This window comes from Polyodon spathula, chromosome 11 (assembly GCF_017654505.1).
Source record: "Polyodon spathula isolate WHYD16114869_AA chromosome 11, ASM1765450v1, whole genome shotgun sequence".
In the NCBI taxonomy this organism is placed as follows: Eukaryota; Metazoa; Chordata; class Actinopteri; order Acipenseriformes; family Polyodontidae; genus Polyodon; species Polyodon spathula.
This window is the reverse complement of record NC_054544.1, coordinates 2,590,567-2,608,679: the sequence shown is the minus strand read 5'-3', so window position 1 is coordinate 2,608,679 and position 18,113 is coordinate 2,590,567. Positions and strand designations below refer to the sequence as shown.

At 38.7% G+C, this 18,113-nt stretch overlaps 1 protein-coding gene across 6 annotated transcripts in view; it reads right to left on the bottom strand.

The window, feature by feature from the left end:
* LOC121323145 (receptor tyrosine-protein kinase erbB-4-like) overlaps positions 1-18,113 on the bottom strand; it is a 294,760-nt gene that overhangs the window by 108,937 nt on the left and 167,710 nt on the right. For all 6 annotated transcript variants that reach the window (XM_041263966.1, XM_041263969.1, XM_041263970.1 and 3 more), the window contains exon 3: positions 12,459-12,645. In XM_041263966.1, the coding sequence (XP_041119900.1) occupies positions 12,459-12,645 (187 nt within the window). The remainder of the gene's footprint in view (positions 1-12,458; positions 12,646-18,113) is intronic.

Below are 18,113 nucleotides of genomic sequence, written 5' to 3'. Positions count from 1 at the left end.
CTGTGATTTGAGGGAGAAGAAGAAGAGATGAGTCGAGCGCTCAGAATAGACAGGATGCAAAAATAAACAAAAAAACAAAACTACTCCCACGTCCTACATACCCACAAATCTATGTACTGTAAAACTTCAAATAGTCATCTGTCTCCAATACGTGCCGGGTCTGCTGGCAAATACTGTAAATAAACTGCAGGTCTCTATTAAACGCGGAGTCTCTGTCATCGCCATTGAAGCTGAGGAAGAGGAGGAGGAGCTGCAGCGGAATGAACTGCTAATAAGAGACAGCGATGAAAGTGACTCTCAACATTAATAAATAATAATAATAGAAAACATAATTTAAGGTAGCCCTACATGTAATGCATATTTGTTTAATGCAGTTATGACGTTATTAAAAGTTTTGATAATTTTAAGCGTGCTGAAAGTATGCCAGATGCAAACCTCTTTTATTTATTTTATTTATTATGTTGTATTAACAAAGTCTGAGGTTAAACAATAACATTTTGATAATGATATTTGTTGCTTTTAGTGTTAATTTTTAAAAGTTAGAAGTAAAAGTTAAAAGTTCAGAAGTTTGTATTATTATTATTATTATTATTATTATTATTATTATTATTATTATTATTATTATTATTATTATTAACAACGATAGATCTAATTCTGTTTTAAAATACAAATTCATACTTCTGCTTGTTCATTTTCCAAAGTTTTGTATACCGTATACTTGTTAACCAATGTATATAAAAAAAACTGTAATAATACTTCGCTTTATGCTTGAGGGTGTGCAATACAATGTAAGTTTGTTATAAAACAAAACTGTTACTTAGTTCCTACTGACACACAATCTTTTAACAAAGTTGCTGGAATGTTTAAATGGAGTTACGCTGTTGTATAAGGCTGTGTGATAGCGGCTTCTCAATGACCGCATGAAGCATGTGAAGCTAGTGGTCTAATATAAAAGCCAGTCTCAAATAATCACCGGGCTCCAATATACAACGGGTCTGCTGGCAAATATTGTAAATAAACGCACACATGTATATGACACATGTATAGTATGCCATTGTTCTACCCTTTGTAAAGAAATGCTCCCTTTTACAAATATTAGGAGGATCTGTGAGTATTAATAGTATACAGGTTGTCAAAGGTTTGCAGTGTACTCGAATAGTAGTATTCTACATGCTATACTATGATGTTTTTAATAGGTTAGTGTACGACACCAGCAATAACTGTAATCATTTAGTTCCAGTGGATTCGCGTTAAATGATGTGGGAATAAAAGAAAAATCAGATCAGGGTCTGTTTTTATTATGATCAGTAGTCCGGGAATCTGGGATGCTTTCCAGCATCCAGAGTCCTCAGGTTACATGAAGATGTTCAGCAATCAGAGTCTGTCTTACTAACTGTTTTCATCAACCTGAATGAAATGCACAGCCCAGAGACTGTATCTTGATTCATAGTGTGACAAAAGGAAAAGGTCTCAGAGGGATTCTCAGCGTGGTGGGGTTGTACTGTAAGCATTTCCCCTGCGAAAAGATCACTAGCCGCAGAGTGAGAGTGCCAGTGTCCTAAAACAGCCTTGCCAATATGCACTCCAGGGCGCAACACACACACACACACAACACACACACACGCACACACACACACACACACACACACACACACACACACACACACACACACACACGCACACACGCACACACGCACGCACACACACACACACACACACACACACACACAGGTGTGTTGCGTGCGTGTGTGCGTGCGTCGCGTGCGTCGCGTGCGTGTGTTCGTGTACGCACACGCGCACATGTGTGGTGTGCGCGTGCGCGTGCGTGCGTGCGTGCCACACGCACGCACACACACACACACGCACACACGCACACACACACACACACACACGCACACACACACACACACACACACACACACACACACACACACACACACACACACACACACACACACACACACACACACACACACACACACACACACACACACACACACACACACACACACACACACACACACACACACACACACACACACACACACACACACACACACACACACACACACACACACACACACACGCACACACACACGCACGCACACACACACACACACACACACACACGCATGCACGCACGCACGCACGCTCGCTCGCTCGCTCGCACGCACGCACGCACGCACACACAGACCAGTTTCAAGGACAGTTCAGATTTGAAAAAATGTACCTTGCTTGTACCGCTCACTACCCACTAGTAGATGTGAAAAGTAGAAAGGTGCATTTTAAAGAGTAGGGTTCTGAAAAATATAGCGCTACACAGCCCATGTGTTGCTGTAATTGTTTAAATAATGTACCTGTAATTTGTCTTTTCATCGCTAACATCCTGACATCTTTTTACACTTATAATTTTAAAGTCTGTTTCAAAGCTCTTTTCAAAATGTCCGCTCCAGTGCACTGATAGTGTAAGGATTATTGCTCACATTGTCACAGCAATAACAATCCATGATGTGATCCAGAACAGAAAAGCCAGAGCACTTGTGTTTTTTTTCCTGCAGTGATTTAGAGGACAGATCTCAAACCCCAGTGCACTAGAGCAGCCATTTCTAAAATAGCATGAAACAGACTTTGAAGTTATAGGTGTACAAAGTTTTTACCGGTACGTTATTTAAACAGTTGCAGCAATGCGTGGGGACGAGTACAACTATATTTTTCAGAACCCCGCTACTTACTTTTAAGGCATGACACTTTAACCCTTTCCAGCCTTTGAGCTGAATTAAATGTACCATGCGTCTAAATGGGTGCTGTCCCAGGCAAGACATCCTGCAATTCCTGCAACTTCCTGCAGACATTCTCAATTTCTATTTGCTATGCATGTGCTTGATTTGTTGATCTATTTTAAGGCAATTAATGAGTGTAAATGCATAATATTTGCACAATGTATATTGATATGTTACATGCAGATGATGGTAAAATGAATTGCCAGTATTTAAGAACTAATATTACAATATTACCCCTAAATATCAGCTGTTCAAACATTTTACTACTGCCAACTGATATACATGTATTAGTCAACAGTCTGTGGAAATGACATGTTCACAGCCTTGCAGCAAGGACGCCAGATGCCATTGAAAAGCCAAATTAGTTAAGATTCTGGTTTTATTTCATCCCTAACCCTCCATTATGGCTCTCTATCTTGCAAAATGTGTCTGCTCCTGTTTCTCTCAGGGCAATTTTATTTCATGGTCCTCCACCTCCTCTTAAACACACACACACACACACACACACACGCACACACACACACACACACACATATACATATATATATAATATATGATAGATATAATATAATATATAGATATAGATATATAATATATATATATATAAGTTTAAATTTGTACTGAGTTTCTCCATCTTAGCTAGTTAAATAATAAGATAGTATATTAGTATAATAAGAAAATGCCCTATGAGAGGCATGAGCTAAAGCAGGAATTCATTGTAATGGTGATTAATTTTGTAAAGGACCATTTAGAAGTTACAGAATGTTTAAAAATAATTTGGGTTTGACTCAAGAAAATATGGGAATTTTTAGAAAACTTAATCTTGCTCTCAAACAATTGAAAGGTATGGAGCCAAGCTTTATTGAACCAAAATTAACACAATCTGAATCTCACCTTCTTAATATTAAGTCGTCTCAGAAATTTGTTTCAGGTTTTTACAAATTTATATTGCTTACACAAACATAAAAAAATATTCAATTAAAAATAAAAGGGAGAAAGATATGCAGGTTGAAATCTCTCAGGAAGCTGGGAGCCATTTCAATTCTAATGTTAAAATTTGCTTAATCAATGCTAAACTTTGTTCCATTCAATTTAAAATTATAAACCACTGCCATTATACACCATATAAACTATACAAATCAAACCTAAAACAGAACTCAAACTGTTGGAGATGTGACAGTGAACATGGAACATTAATACATATGATTTTGGAATGCAGAAAATTACAGGGATTCTGGTCAAAGGTAATACATTGTATATTAAATATCATTGGATTGCTTTTAAGAAATGAGCCTCAACAAATTATTTTGTGGTAATTATCATCTATATTATAAATAAATCTCAGAAAAAAGTCATTTTGTTTTTTCTAACCACTGCTAAACTCTGCATCTTAATACACTGGAAGGATACCATCATTTGAGTTATGGAGACACACTTCAATAGAATTTTTAGAATATAAGAAAAACTATTATTTTAAATTACAGAAATCAGATGTACTCATTACATTTTGCAACAAAGCTTTGAGCCTGTTGATAGAAACATCTTAGATACCACCCTTTTATCTTTATTTATTAAATATGTATGAAATATATCTTAAAATATACTATCAGCTGTTTGCTCAGGAACTGGTATGTTATGCATTACTGTTAACATGCATTTTTAATGTACAATTAGTATTTATTTTATTTATTTATGTATGTATGTATGTATGTCTGTATTTATTTATTTATTAAGTTGTTGTAGATGAAATCATTGTTTTGAATTGTAGTAAACTTTTAAACTGTAATAAAGTTTTACTTTGAAAAGCTGAATTAGAGTTATAATATGCTTAGGGGTGTTCATTTTCAGTTTTTATTTTTGATCACGTGAGGTCCCTTTCTTTGCACCGACTCCATTCAGTTGAACTCTTGTAAAAGTGTTGATTGTGAAACAAGTTCACCTTCGTTTATTTTCTCCCGTAACTTAATTGAGATTGTGATTCAGTTTCACTGGAAATGTAAAAAAAAAAAAAAAGATAGCTCCTTATTTTTAATTCAAATCTGATTAAACAGAGAGTGAAGTTAAACTGATTTAATTAACTCGCAATTAAGGGGAAACTATTATTTGCAAAACAGGTTAGAACATTTTTGCAAGGAGTCATTAAGAAATCTTAATCCAGGAAAAGCAATGTAACTGAACTCACTTTTTGTGTTCAGTTTGAATAAAAAATAAGCAGCTGCCTTTTAAAAATGTTTTACATTATCAGTGAAACAGAATCATTGTCTCATTCAAGTTACGGGAGAAAAACAAGTGATCTTGTTTCACAATCAACGCTTTTCTATGAATTTAATTAAGAAATGGAGAGAGCTCCCTAGTGGCACATCCAGTAAAGGTGCTCTGCATGGAGTGCAGAATATGCCCTATAGCCTGGAGATCGCAGGTTCAAATCCAGGCTATGTCTTTAAAGACTGTGACCAGGGGTTCCTAGGGGGTTGTGCACAATTGGCAGAGTGCTGCCCAGATAGGGAGGGATTAGGTTGGTAGGGCAAGCCACAGTTCATCACACACTAGCAACTTCTATAGCTGATAGGGCACCTGCAGTGGAGCAATTCAGATCTGTATTGTCCTTCAGCAAGCCTTTTGAGCCTCTGTTTCCCATGCCCCAGGGGGTTACAAATTGAGTAGAAAACTGGGGTAAAAAACATTGGTGACAACTAAATTTTAGAAAAAAATAAACAAAAATTAAGAAACAGAATCGATACAATATAACTTTTAAGGGAGGTAACATGAGCACAAATAAAAACCATACGGTATGCATGTCTAATTGTTTCTTCGATGCAAAGCTAGGAAGCCTTGTAAAGTGAGTGCCAGTTCTTGTTGCAGATGTACTTTATTACTGGATTATAACATGCACAGTTCAGTAAACGTATGGAAATGTACCACAATGTTGTGGGACTGTTTCACTAATGTCATTACTGTACAGCAATCTCTCTCTGCTCTCTACGACCAAGAACTCATCAGTTTGTGCAAAGCCGGAACAATTCTGAACAGCTTATCGGTTTGACGCGTTGCTATCATAATGTGAGAACATGGGCTGGTATTGATAAGACAAGCTGTGTCAATTTCCTACCACCCTGACTTGAGGAAATTACAGCCATGCAAAGTAATGCATTTCTTATGAAAGTGACCTCTTCGTTACAGAGTGACATATCTAATATCGGTTTCTCATTTCCATAATTTTATCTTACAATTCATTTTTACATACTTCAGGAGAACCATGACAATTCTGCTAACTGCTTTGATGTTTTTAATTAGGTTTTAGTCTCATCAGATTCACATCCAGTGAAAATAATTTCTGGGACCACAAACAAAACTGCAGAAAATTACCTGCAGCCTGATAGCCACCGCAGATATTGAAAAAGTATATACAGTAATCCGTCGCATATCCAACTGCGGTGAGACCAGAGTAAGGGTGGAGATGTAAATCCTATTTTAAATATTAATTTTGTACACAGTTACTATATTCACACATTTATTGTTTTGAGATTGAGCTTTTATTAGGAAGCTCCTCTAAATCCCTTATTTAGAAAGATACAGGGTATTAATGCTTGTGACTAGGCGTCTGACGTGTGGGTGCGTGAATTCGCTGCCGAATGACAGGCAGGAGATCGAGACGGAGAATGAAGTTGATACACCCAGGAAGGCAAACAGGATTTATTTACAGATCAACACACTGAACAGCTCACGTGATACTACCAGCAAAGGCAGCCCACGGAGCACATACAACATAGTGTATAAAAACTTTGATAGGATCTACAATATCTGAACTAATCTCTGTTCACTAATGAACTAACTTTGCTGAAGAGATTGATCTTGGCAGATAAACAGTTATGATGGATATGTGATGAAACATTATGACCCAAAATTATAAGAAGACAAAAATTTGGAACTATGCCTTCATAAAGAAATGAACTCAACCATCTCTAAAACACAGGACAGTTGCAATGCAGTAAAATAAGCTGCCTCAGTAATGTGCAACTAGCAAGGGCTGAAAACTCACACTGTAATTCAAAATTACTGGCACAAAAAAACCATCGATGAAGGTGTGTTGTCAGACATTTCTCCTCCCAATGCCCAAGGCGGCTTGGCAGAGCAATATTGCTGGGATTTGTGAACCTGTAAATCATTGCTGTGTTTATTGAGCAGGCCACTGGACCCAGACATCCACTATTGTTTAAGAAATTCATATTTAATCTCTCAGCCCTACTGACCTTCTGCCTCAACCAACTCACAACAAAGACTGAGCTATAGTCATTCAAATGCCAGGGTGACATTTTTGGTCTGCAAAACACATTCTTAGAGGTTAAATAGAGAACAGAACTCAATAATATACCCCTTATTTTTTTCTTCTGATTTATATTTATACATAAAGGATTATTTAACCAATTCTGCAACTCAGCTTTATCAGTTCTATCAATGCAGGAATGCACGAACAGTGAAAACACTTTTTATTGTTTATTTGAATGTAGGAGCAAGCCAGTTTTTTTTCTTCCCCTCCAAATGAACAATGGTTGTAAAATCAAAGTGATTATTGTTCATAGTTATTGCAGTGCAGGAGGTTGAAATAATGAACGCAATTACATGCATGGCTTGGGGTAAACCACTCGTGTATAACTGGAGGGAAATGAGACTTTGAGCTTTTCATAAAATGCACATCCCTCAAGTCAGAGATCCTTAGATTCAGGGGTGGAAGGACAAAACAGAGGAGATATTTCCTTCTGTTTTCCTTCTGTTTTGTTATGATGATGTGTACGCTTTAAAATCTTTAAATAATATTAGTAAAGGAATCTGTTAAATCCTTGTCTACTTTGGTGTGATCCATTGCAATGATCGCCCGAATACATTTCTATCCAATTAGGTTTTTAGACAAAAAATAACTTGTTATTGTTGTTACTTATTACTGTTAATTACACAGTATTAAGAAACTGTTTTAGTATGTCTAATAACACATTTAGACAATTCATTTAGCAATCTTTATTAGTAGATTGTACTTGAGTTTCGATTTTCTCTAGCTAACTGTAGGGCACATTATTGCTTGGAAATAGCATGATCCACTGCACAGGTTAGGACCTGAGAGAGTATTCCTGAAGCATCCTTGCGGTGTTAAATGCTTCAAATCAGCAGGAATAACCACTAAGAATGGTTGATTTCACTTTATTTACAGTTTAAACCAACCTTCTATCAACATGACACATTTACATTATTTTTTAACCAAAGTCGCTTTTTAGTAATAATTTTTAATCCTGAATGTTTTGCTCTTTGGTGTAAAAAAAAAAAAAAAAAAAAAAAAAAACAATTACAGTTGAAATTCTTTCATTAAAACCCATTGAGTTTCTAGTCGTCTCTGCTATCTCGGCCCTCTTCCAGGATGGACTCCCTATGGCTCTGCCTTTTCGAAGCCTCAGCATCGCCTCAGGTGTTTCTGAGACTATGGGGCTCCAGGGTGCTGGGCTGATTTTACACCTGACATTCTCGGTGCGTTTGCTAATGTTTGGCGGTGCATTTACATAGCTGCCTTTCACTGCTCAGACAGCACCATGTGATCTTCTGCAATTTCAGACATGCTTGAAAACAAGGCGTTGAGCCTAAACGAGTCTAACCTGAAACAAGGTCATTAAGGAATTGAATTAGCAGGTCTTGGCTAACATCACTTCTAAATTGTTTGCATTTTTGTTATGCTTGGTGCAATGCAAAAAAACTAAATGGAGAAGCAAGCTGCACAGAAGAACCTTTAAATCAACATTCTGTGGTGTTCTTACTAGTTTTGTAGTATTAACATTAACAAGCCCAACATCAAAATTGCAGAGTCTAAAACGAAAAGTAATATTTAAATCATGCCTTTAAAGTGCCATAAACTACTGCTGTTATGGGGACTGGGTCTCTATGTAAGTGCATTTGCACTACTAGTTACACAAAATATTGAAAAAACAAGTTGTTAGCTACATACTATCCACATGTCCGCCACTGGATAGCAAGCAGAGTGGAGCTAACATAGCAGATAACTAGGAACACAGCTAACCAGGAAAGAGTTGCACTGTTCCCAGACCTACGCCTGAGCTGTACAGTACTTTGCTGGCTACCCTGTAGACTGTTTCCACAAAAGCACATTGTGTCTGGGAAAGTCACAGACTGGAAGTTCTCTATTTCATACATTTTCACTGCAGTTCAATAAAGTGAAAAAGGCTTTTTACAGCAGCATTAATCGCTACTATCATTATATAGTTTACTGTTTGCCCTAGGTATTATTTAACAGACAATATTATACTGTGGAAACATGGTATGTTGACTCCCACTGACTCTCCCTTTAGGCATTGTTTATAATTTAATAAAATCAAATAAAAAAATACTAATAAAGCCTTTAACAAGCTGGGACTTTGTAACTCTGGTGTCTTCAGTGCACATGTAACTCAATTCAGTTACTTTGTTAAGAGGCTATATTTATGGCTGCCAGTTTCCTGTCTCCTAGAGTGTTTGTTTTTTTCTGGTGCCACTGGAAAAACTATTACCCTAGCAGGAACCCAAGATTTTTGTCTTGAAAACCTGTTCAGTTTTATTTACTGTACATAAAATAAATTGTTTTATTTCCCACAGCTGTTGTGGAGAAGTCTTTTATCAAAACTGAAGGGCTGGGTACAGCAGTCAGACACACACTAGCAGACACAGACACAGACACACACACACACACACACACACACACACACCTGCTCTTATACTTGTCCAGTTATAACAATGTAATTACATGGCTAAGCATGCCCAGTTCACTTTTACAAAATAAATGTAGTATACTTGATTAAGTATACTTTTAACTACACAGTAAAACATACTTAGGAAATAAAACTATTTGTGATCAACACAAAACTTGTTCATATAAATTATTATTGAATGAAAAAAAATGCAATTACATATAGTAGGCTAATGCAGAACATATAGGTTTTTAACCTATACCGAACGCAATATCGAACATTAATTCATGAGTTAATTAGAGGTTTAGTGCCATTCCACTGGTGTTCAGATTGATGGTGGAATCTGCATTTCAGCTGCCCACCAGGGGATGAGAATTAGTTGCTTTAACCACCCAACCCAGACTGCTGGCTGGCACCGTTTCCCTTTAATGATGCAGCTAATTGCATGGCCATCTTTCCAATGAGTCATGAGGATTGCAACACTGCTCTCTCCTCCCTGTCAGTCCTGCAGCTCAGGAGGAGCTGTATGAAGGACAGGAGGATTGCAACGCTACTCTCTCCTCCCTGTCAGTCCTGCAGCTCAGGAGGAGCTGTATGAAGGACAGGAGGATTGCAACGCTACTCTCTCCTCCCTGTCAGTCCTGCAGCTCAGGAGGAGCTGTGTGAAGGACAGGAAGACTACCACACTACTCTCTCCTCCCTGTCAGAGCAGTCCTCCAGCTCAAAGGCAGGAGGAGCTGTGTGAAGGACAGGAGGATTGCAACGCTGCTCTCTCCTCCCTGTCAGACCTGCAGCTCAGGAGGAGCTGTATGAAGGACAGGAGGATTGAAACGCTGCTTTCTCCTCCCTGTCAGTCCTGCAGCTCAGGAGGAGCTGTGTGAAGGACAGGAGGATCGCAATGCTGCTCTCTCCTCCCTGTCAGTCCTGCAGCTCAGGAGGAGCTGTGTGAAGGACAGGAGGACTGTCACACTGCTCTCTCCTCCCCGTCAGACCTGCAGCTCAGGAGAAGCTGTGTGAAGGACAGGAGGATTGCAACGCTGCTCTCTCCTCCCTGTCAGACCTGCAGCTCAGGAGGAGCTGTGTGAAGGACAGGAGGATTGCAACGCTGCTCTCTCCTCCCTGTCAGTGTAGTTCTGCAGCTCAGAGGCAGGAGAACTGTGTAAAGGACAGACCCTGCGGCTGTTTCAAGACTTCAAACACAAAGCCTATAGCAAGATCTCCAAGCCCCTGCACACTCCGAGAGCTATACACACATGCACAAACTAACACATATACACATGCACATATAAAAACCTTTCTTTTCTTTTTTTTCACATATTAGACACAAGGGTCCTTGAGGGTGTAAGCTCACACAGCTAACCCTTGGGTTATGCGGTTCTGATGCGTCCCTCATATGCTCCCATTCCTTCTCCCTCGCAACGGCTCTGGTGTACACATTATCCCATATATAATGTATTTGCTGGTCATCTTCAACTTGAAAGGGAATGTTAGTACTTACCGTATCCTTGGTTCCCTGAAAGAGAAGATGACCACCATCCGCAAGGTCGCATCAGTCGCCCTCACAGGTTCGATGGAAAAAGAGAAATGGCTTCGACGGTTTTAATCTCTCGGTGGGCAGGACTGAGTGCGTCATCCCAGGAAGGGGCCTATCGGCAGCTCTGGTATAGAGAGTTCAGCAATACCTACCCAATGGGCAGGCATATCTCATACATAATGTCGTTGGTGGTCGTCTTCTCTTTCAGGTAACCAGGGTTACGGTAAGTAACCTAACATTTTCTTATTTGCTTTGAAAAGCTTCCTAAGATGTTTTTTTTTGTTTTGTTTTTGATGATTCTGAATTGGATTGCACTCCTATGGTTTTATGAAAGCTTTCTGTTGTTGTGGACTTCTTGACAGTGAAGTTTTAAAGCCCTGTGTAATGGGAACAACATTACATTAGTGCTCTTCCCACACAGATCCACTCCACTGTATGTGTCCTCTATGTACATGAAAATGCTAGCCTATAGCCCTCCTCTCAACAGCAGCCTGCAATTCTCTTACCAGCATAGGGCTCCTCTGCTAACAGCTCTTCTGTAGCAATATCTTCACTTTTGTTTGAACTGGGCCTCTCATAACAAAACTGTGCATCTCTAACACATCTAAAAAAAATCACTTCATGAAGAGACAACACCAAACTTCTTAGTCTAGAAGTCTAGACAAGAAAAGGTCTACCATGCTACCAACAAAAACCAGGTATGTTGACTCACCCTGTCTCTCTTCAAAGCAGCTGTCAGTAATATTACTAAAAGTATATAAAACTATGTTATTTACGGCTGCCAGTTTCCTCTTTCCTAACCTGTTTACCATCTAGTTTCTTCAAGGAAGCAATTATCATAGTGGGAAGCTACAATTTCCATCGCTAATGTGCTTGGTTTGGGGGCACTGGGCTGGCAAATCAGATGCAGGTGTCTCGTTTGCCAGTACTTATGCCCATTAAAAGAAGGTGTTCTGAGTTGAAACTGAAGACACCCTGGTGACACTTCGGCTGCAGCAATTTTAACAGCCATTTGGGAGTTCTTTTTCAATACATTTAAAAAAAAACGTTTACCATTTATTTATCCCTCTGTTCAACACTACTTTTTTAAAAAATGTGTTTGTGATTCACCATGCTTGCCTATGCTTAACCATGATATCCCTGCACCTTTATAATGCTTGAAGGGTAGTATCAGTTTAGTGTAACAGGATGGAGGCCGGTGTGAATCAGCGACACCGTGCACTGCAAGCAAGCGTCCTAACTACAATGCAAAAGAGCCAGGCATTTGTAGCTTTAGAGCTTTTATCAGACAGAATTTGTAACGGCAATGTATCACGCAACACCCTGTTACATTAACCTTCCATGGACTGGTCCTGTGGATTGGAATGTATGGGTTTGTCTGACTCTACTGCCCCCTGCAGGCCCCCTGGTTCACTGAATCACCTGTCAGGTTCTTAAGGCCCAGCTCACGCAGCCCAACATTGCCGTCTTTCCGGTAGTTGAGGAAGATGGCGAGCGCGTAGCGTTCCTCGTACAGCTTGGTTCCGCGGATGATGCGCAGGTTCTCCAGCGGCAGGTACTCAAACTGGTTCAGGGCTACCAGCACGTAACCGGTCACCTCCCGAATAGACTGCAAAAAAGCACAGCAGACAGACAATCAAACAAGGCATGACATCTCTATATACAGCAGCTGCCCATTTCAAAGGAAAAACAAACATGCATTTGGTTAGTCTTCATTGGGAATGAAAATAAAAAGGAGTATCATTAGCGATTCAAAGATGGCCTCTAATTATTAGTATTAGTTTTCAATATTATTATAGAGAATGTTGCTGCTTGATAATTGTCCTTAGGTTCAGGAAATGTAACTTATTCCCTGGCTGCTTATCAACCTGGCTACTAATGTGTAATTGTGGAGAGTATATATATATATATATATATATATATATATATATATATATATATATATATATATATATATATATATATAAGGGACATGATTAACTGTGCTGTGAATGTAGAGCGAAGTAAGGAAACTCCTTCTTGTCAATGAGCACCTAGAGTCACTTTCTCAGAGGTCCTCATTGAAAGTTTATGATCAATTCCATACCACCAGCCACACACTGTGTTCAGCCAAACACAGTCTAGAAGCCTAACAGCGGCCTCTGGCAAAACTATACAAGCTAACTTGATCTTGTGTTTCAGCTTGTGTACTACTCTGTTTTATTTTGATAGTTGTTTCATTTTTAATGTTATTATTTTTATTACTTTGTCAGAAAAAAATAAATATTTTGATTTCAACAGTACTCAAAATGTCATGGGTTCTTGTTTCAATACATGGAATATTTAACTCCCACGCAGAGCACTGTGTCTCTTTTTTCATTGAAATGCTCTTGATTTAAGCATTTTCTTCAAGTTCTGGAATCAAAGGACAAATTAATAAAATATACAAAGAACAGTTTCACCCCCAAAGCTGTGTCACATCAGAAATCAGCAGTAGGTTTGAATCATTCTTCCAAAGTATATGAACTTGTTCATCTGTTCCCCCTAATGGACCAAGGAGAAAGAGTCACTGTGGCTAATTGTTATTATGTTATTCAAAAGCAGTGCAGTATTTATTTTTCAATTAAATTTAAATTAAATATCCTTTACTGAAATACTCTGCAGCACAAAGGTTAAAAACTTTACAATCTATCATGACACACACAAAAAAAAAAAAAAAAAAAATGCAAAAGATTAAAATGACTAACAGTACAAAATGCCTGAGAAATTAATTTACCCAGAATATCAGAAACAGTGACGGATTTGACTTGTGCCCCTATTTCAGTGGGTAAATCAGCTTAAAAATGCATCTCCTCTATTCATTATATGCTTTGCAATTGCTAAGTTCTAGCCCTTGTATAGAAGAGAAATGATCTATTATTAAGAGAAGCGTTGCTGCTAGATACCGCTGCTGCACAGCTAACCACTATCTCTATGAAGCAGGCCTGACTGCAGTAAACTGCATTCGATTGGGAAGCATGTTCATGGCACTGCAGGGCTACAGGCATTGCTGTGCTTCTGTAATAGCAGCACGTCAAAGTGATGTTAAACTGTGATTACAGTACAATTAAATCACAGTCATGGTAAGTGACATCTACAACACGGCTACGATATGAAGCAGCCCCAGAACAGTTACTGTGCAGGCTCTCAATGTTGTGCAGTAATTTGTCCCAATTTGGGATCCCCAGGAACACCTTTTAGCTCCCTGGGCTAGCAATCCAAGAAGCAAAGCTGTTAGCTCAAGGTTATACCTCTGCCTTTTATTACCATGTTCCTTATCATCAGTTTAAAACCTGGTCTTGTAATTATGTTGTACACAGTGCACACGAGCCTAAAGTAGCATTGGCTTTTTAAAAAGTTTTTATTTATGTATTTAGTTTTATTAGCCTTACGAGTAATAACAGAGGTAAATAGTAGAACAAAGACATGTCTTCAACAAACCAACCAGCAAAATCAGCACACTATTACGACTTAAGAAGATGGAGGGCAAAATATATTCAACAAGAACGCTGTGTGTATTTATAGTGTCACCAGTGCTCCTCAATACAATTAATGTCAGTATGTACTTTATTCCCTATATTATTAGTAGTAGTATGTCTTAAAGTAACCTATAATGATTGTATCTGGTATGCTGGTGGACTCTGTGGGCTTCCACTGCCTCCCTGATTGTCACTGATTGCTACGGGGTATATGGCATTATCTTGACTACAATAATAAAAAAATTGGAGGCAGAGGGGGGGTGGAGGGGTGGGGTATGTTTGTATCAGACTAAACTAGGAAACATCAATTGTCTACAGTGTCTCTAACTGGGAATAAGGAAATAAAAATGGGGACTGAAAGTTGATGACAACTGAAACAATACTCTGCAATGATTTATCCTAAAGTACTCATTCTAAATCACATATTTTAGAATTACATTTCACTGATGGTGCCGTTGTCCTAATAAAAAATAATAACAACAAAAAAACATGATAACTGTGAGCAGTTATTTAATGCTAAGAACATAGCTCGCAAAACCAACACTTATTTTTATCAGGTACTTTTTGAAAGCTGCTGTAAGGAAAGCGGTGAGAAAACTCTTGTTTATTTTACTTTGGCTCACTCAAACAGCTGCCTAAGAAGTTTTTGCATTTGAAGCTGTGATCTAATGATTATTAAGTTTCCAAAAGAAGTATTTTCTATTGATTTCTGCCAGCATCCAAAGAGACCATGAAAGGAGAAAGGGGTTTATATGTTCCTTACTCCCAGAAGAGGATGTCTTATTGTACATTAAAGACATTGCCCTGCAGGTTTGTTCCTGCTTTGATTTGCAATTTACACTGATTTACAGCAGGTAGAGAGAGTGATAGGGGGAGCTAATTAGGAAGAAAGAAAGAAAGAAAGAAAGAAAGAAAGAAAGAAAGAAAGAAAGAAAGAAAGAAAGAAAGAAAGAAATTATACATTTGATGCAGTAGTGAACTTATGTTGGGTTCTTCTGCAACTCTCACATCTTTAGTAAAAGAAAGTGTTTCGTTTCCACAGGGTTTTGGCTCATGTCATAGTGTTACTAGTTCAGGCATGTCCTTCGATATTAGCAATATTACTTCTGTAACTCCCACTAACTGATTCTCTCATTCTAGCTGTCTGTTGTATCACTTTACAGCTATAGAGACATCACACCCGCTCTGTCTATCTACCTATGTATCTGTGTTCTATTCCTCTCTCTATTGTTCTATTCCCCTCTCTCTTACTCTTTACATATATCTGCCACAGAAATCTTAGAAAACGACATGTACCCTTTCAAGGTTATTTTTGGTATCTTTGGTATTTCCCCACATAAAAAAGCACTATGGATTCCAAATGATGATCAAAATCCAATCATCAGGATAATTTTATGTGTCAAGTAAGCTAAAAAGCATTCTTAGAATTCATATTCAGTTGAAAAAGGAAGAAAATAAATGTATTTAAGAATGCTTACCACAGTTTATTAAATGTCTTCAATGTTTGTTTTTTAGTGTTTTTGCTGTTAACCTCTTTATTATCTAAAATAAATGAAAAATACAGTGGAAAGGAATCTTCTCATATGCAATCCTGATTTACCCCACAATCCTTACATAGATAATTAAATGAGAGACTTGTAATTCAAAGCACATGCCACTGTTACTGTACAAAACTCAGAGAGAGAAAGAGAGACAGGGAAATGAAAAGTGTTTGAGCACTTTGTCAGTGAGAACACAGTCAAGTGGAACGAAGAGGGCCTCTGTGTATTTGAATGCATAACTAACACTATACCTGTTTCAGGACAAAGTCTGAGAGAGCAGTAGACAGATAATGTAATGACACTATCACTATGTGCAAGTGACAGCTCAAGTATTACAGCCCATTACTCCTCATTTACATACATATAGACGTTATCTAATACATTAAAAAAAAAAAATTCAAGGGGTTTCAGAGGATCATTTGCCTGGGGCAGTGTGCCTCCACTGTCCTTTTTAAATTCAAGGTGTTTCAGAGGATGGTTTGCCTGGGGCACTGTGCCTCCACTGTCCTTTTTAAATTCAAGAGGTTTCAGAGGATGTGTTTGTCCTCAAGGGGCAGTGTGCCTCCACTGTCCTTTTTAAATTCAAGGGGTTTCAGAGGATGGTTTGCCTGGGGTACTGAGCCTCCACTGTCCTTTTTAAATTCAAGGCGTTTCAGAAGACCGTTTGCCTGGGGCAGTGTGCCTCCACTGTCCTTTTTAAATTCAAGGGGTTTCAGAGGATCGTTTGCCTGGGGCAGTGTGCCTCCACTGTCCTTTTTAAATTCAAGGGGTTTCAGAGGATCGTTTGCCTGGGGCAGTGTGCCTCCACTGTCCTTTTTAAATCCAAGGTGTTTCAGAAGATGGTTTGCCTGGGGCACTGTGCCTCCACTGTCCTTTTTAAATTCAAGGTGTTTCAGAGGATGGTTTGCCTGGGGCACTGTGCCTCCACTGTCCTTTTTAAATTCAAGAGGTTTCAGAGGATCGTTTTCCTGGGGCACTGTGCCTCCACTGTCCTTTTTAAATTCAAGGTGTTTCAGAGGATGGTTTGCCTGGGGCACTGTGCCTCCACTGTCCTTTTTAAATTCAAGAGGTTTCAGAGGATCGTTTTCCTGGGGCACTGTGCCTCCACTGTCCTTTTTACACATGTGCGGTCTCCATGTGAATATTTACAAAAATCCACAGCGTGTGAGTGTGCACGCAGTCAACCTCTTTAGTGGCTTATTCCACACAGGGAAATTAACCTTGGTTTTAAGTTTCATGTCAAAATGGCAATAACAAGCTGGATGCGGGTACTTCCCTGGCTAATGACATATTCAGAAGCCATTCAGTGTGGAACACTCTAAATAGTGCTGGAATTACACTGACAGCTGGCCCTTGTGTGACCCATGCACACTTTAAAACTCTGAGAGAGGAGATCATCAAAACAGACCTGGCTTGTAGGGACTGTAGCTCTCATGGTTTAAATAGGAAATCAATATACTAGATATGTGCAGTTGAGAAATAATTTAGCTCTGGTTGGGAAATGCTGGAACTGTTGTCTTTGGAAAATGCTTTGCTTGTTGTGACCCCATAGCTGCTGAGCATTAATGTATTAAACAAGCTGGTTAAAATGTAGGACTAATAGCGCTTGTGGTGGGTCCTGCTTGTGTTGCTCTGTATTACAACACCGTGTACTTTATATGAGCTCTTCATGCATGGCATCCCAGGACACTTTTCAAGAAAAGAAAAGAAGAAAAATAAGTAATTGGCCAATCAATCCAGCTCAAGAATAAAGCTAATGCAAACAAGTACTGTATGTTTTTAAATGTGATTTAAACGACTCGACTGTGCCAGCATTCCTGGTATGATTTGGGACAGTGTTCCAAAGGCGAGGAGCTGAGCAACTAAAGGCCTTTTCTCCTCCTGATTTTAGACTAGGAGCTACCAAAAGTTCAGTATTCTCTGATCTTATGGTGCGACTATTACATACATTATTAACATGTCCTGTAAATATAAAGGCCACAAACCACGAAGGGTCTTAATAATTTTAAAATCAATCCATCCTGAGATTTTCACATGCA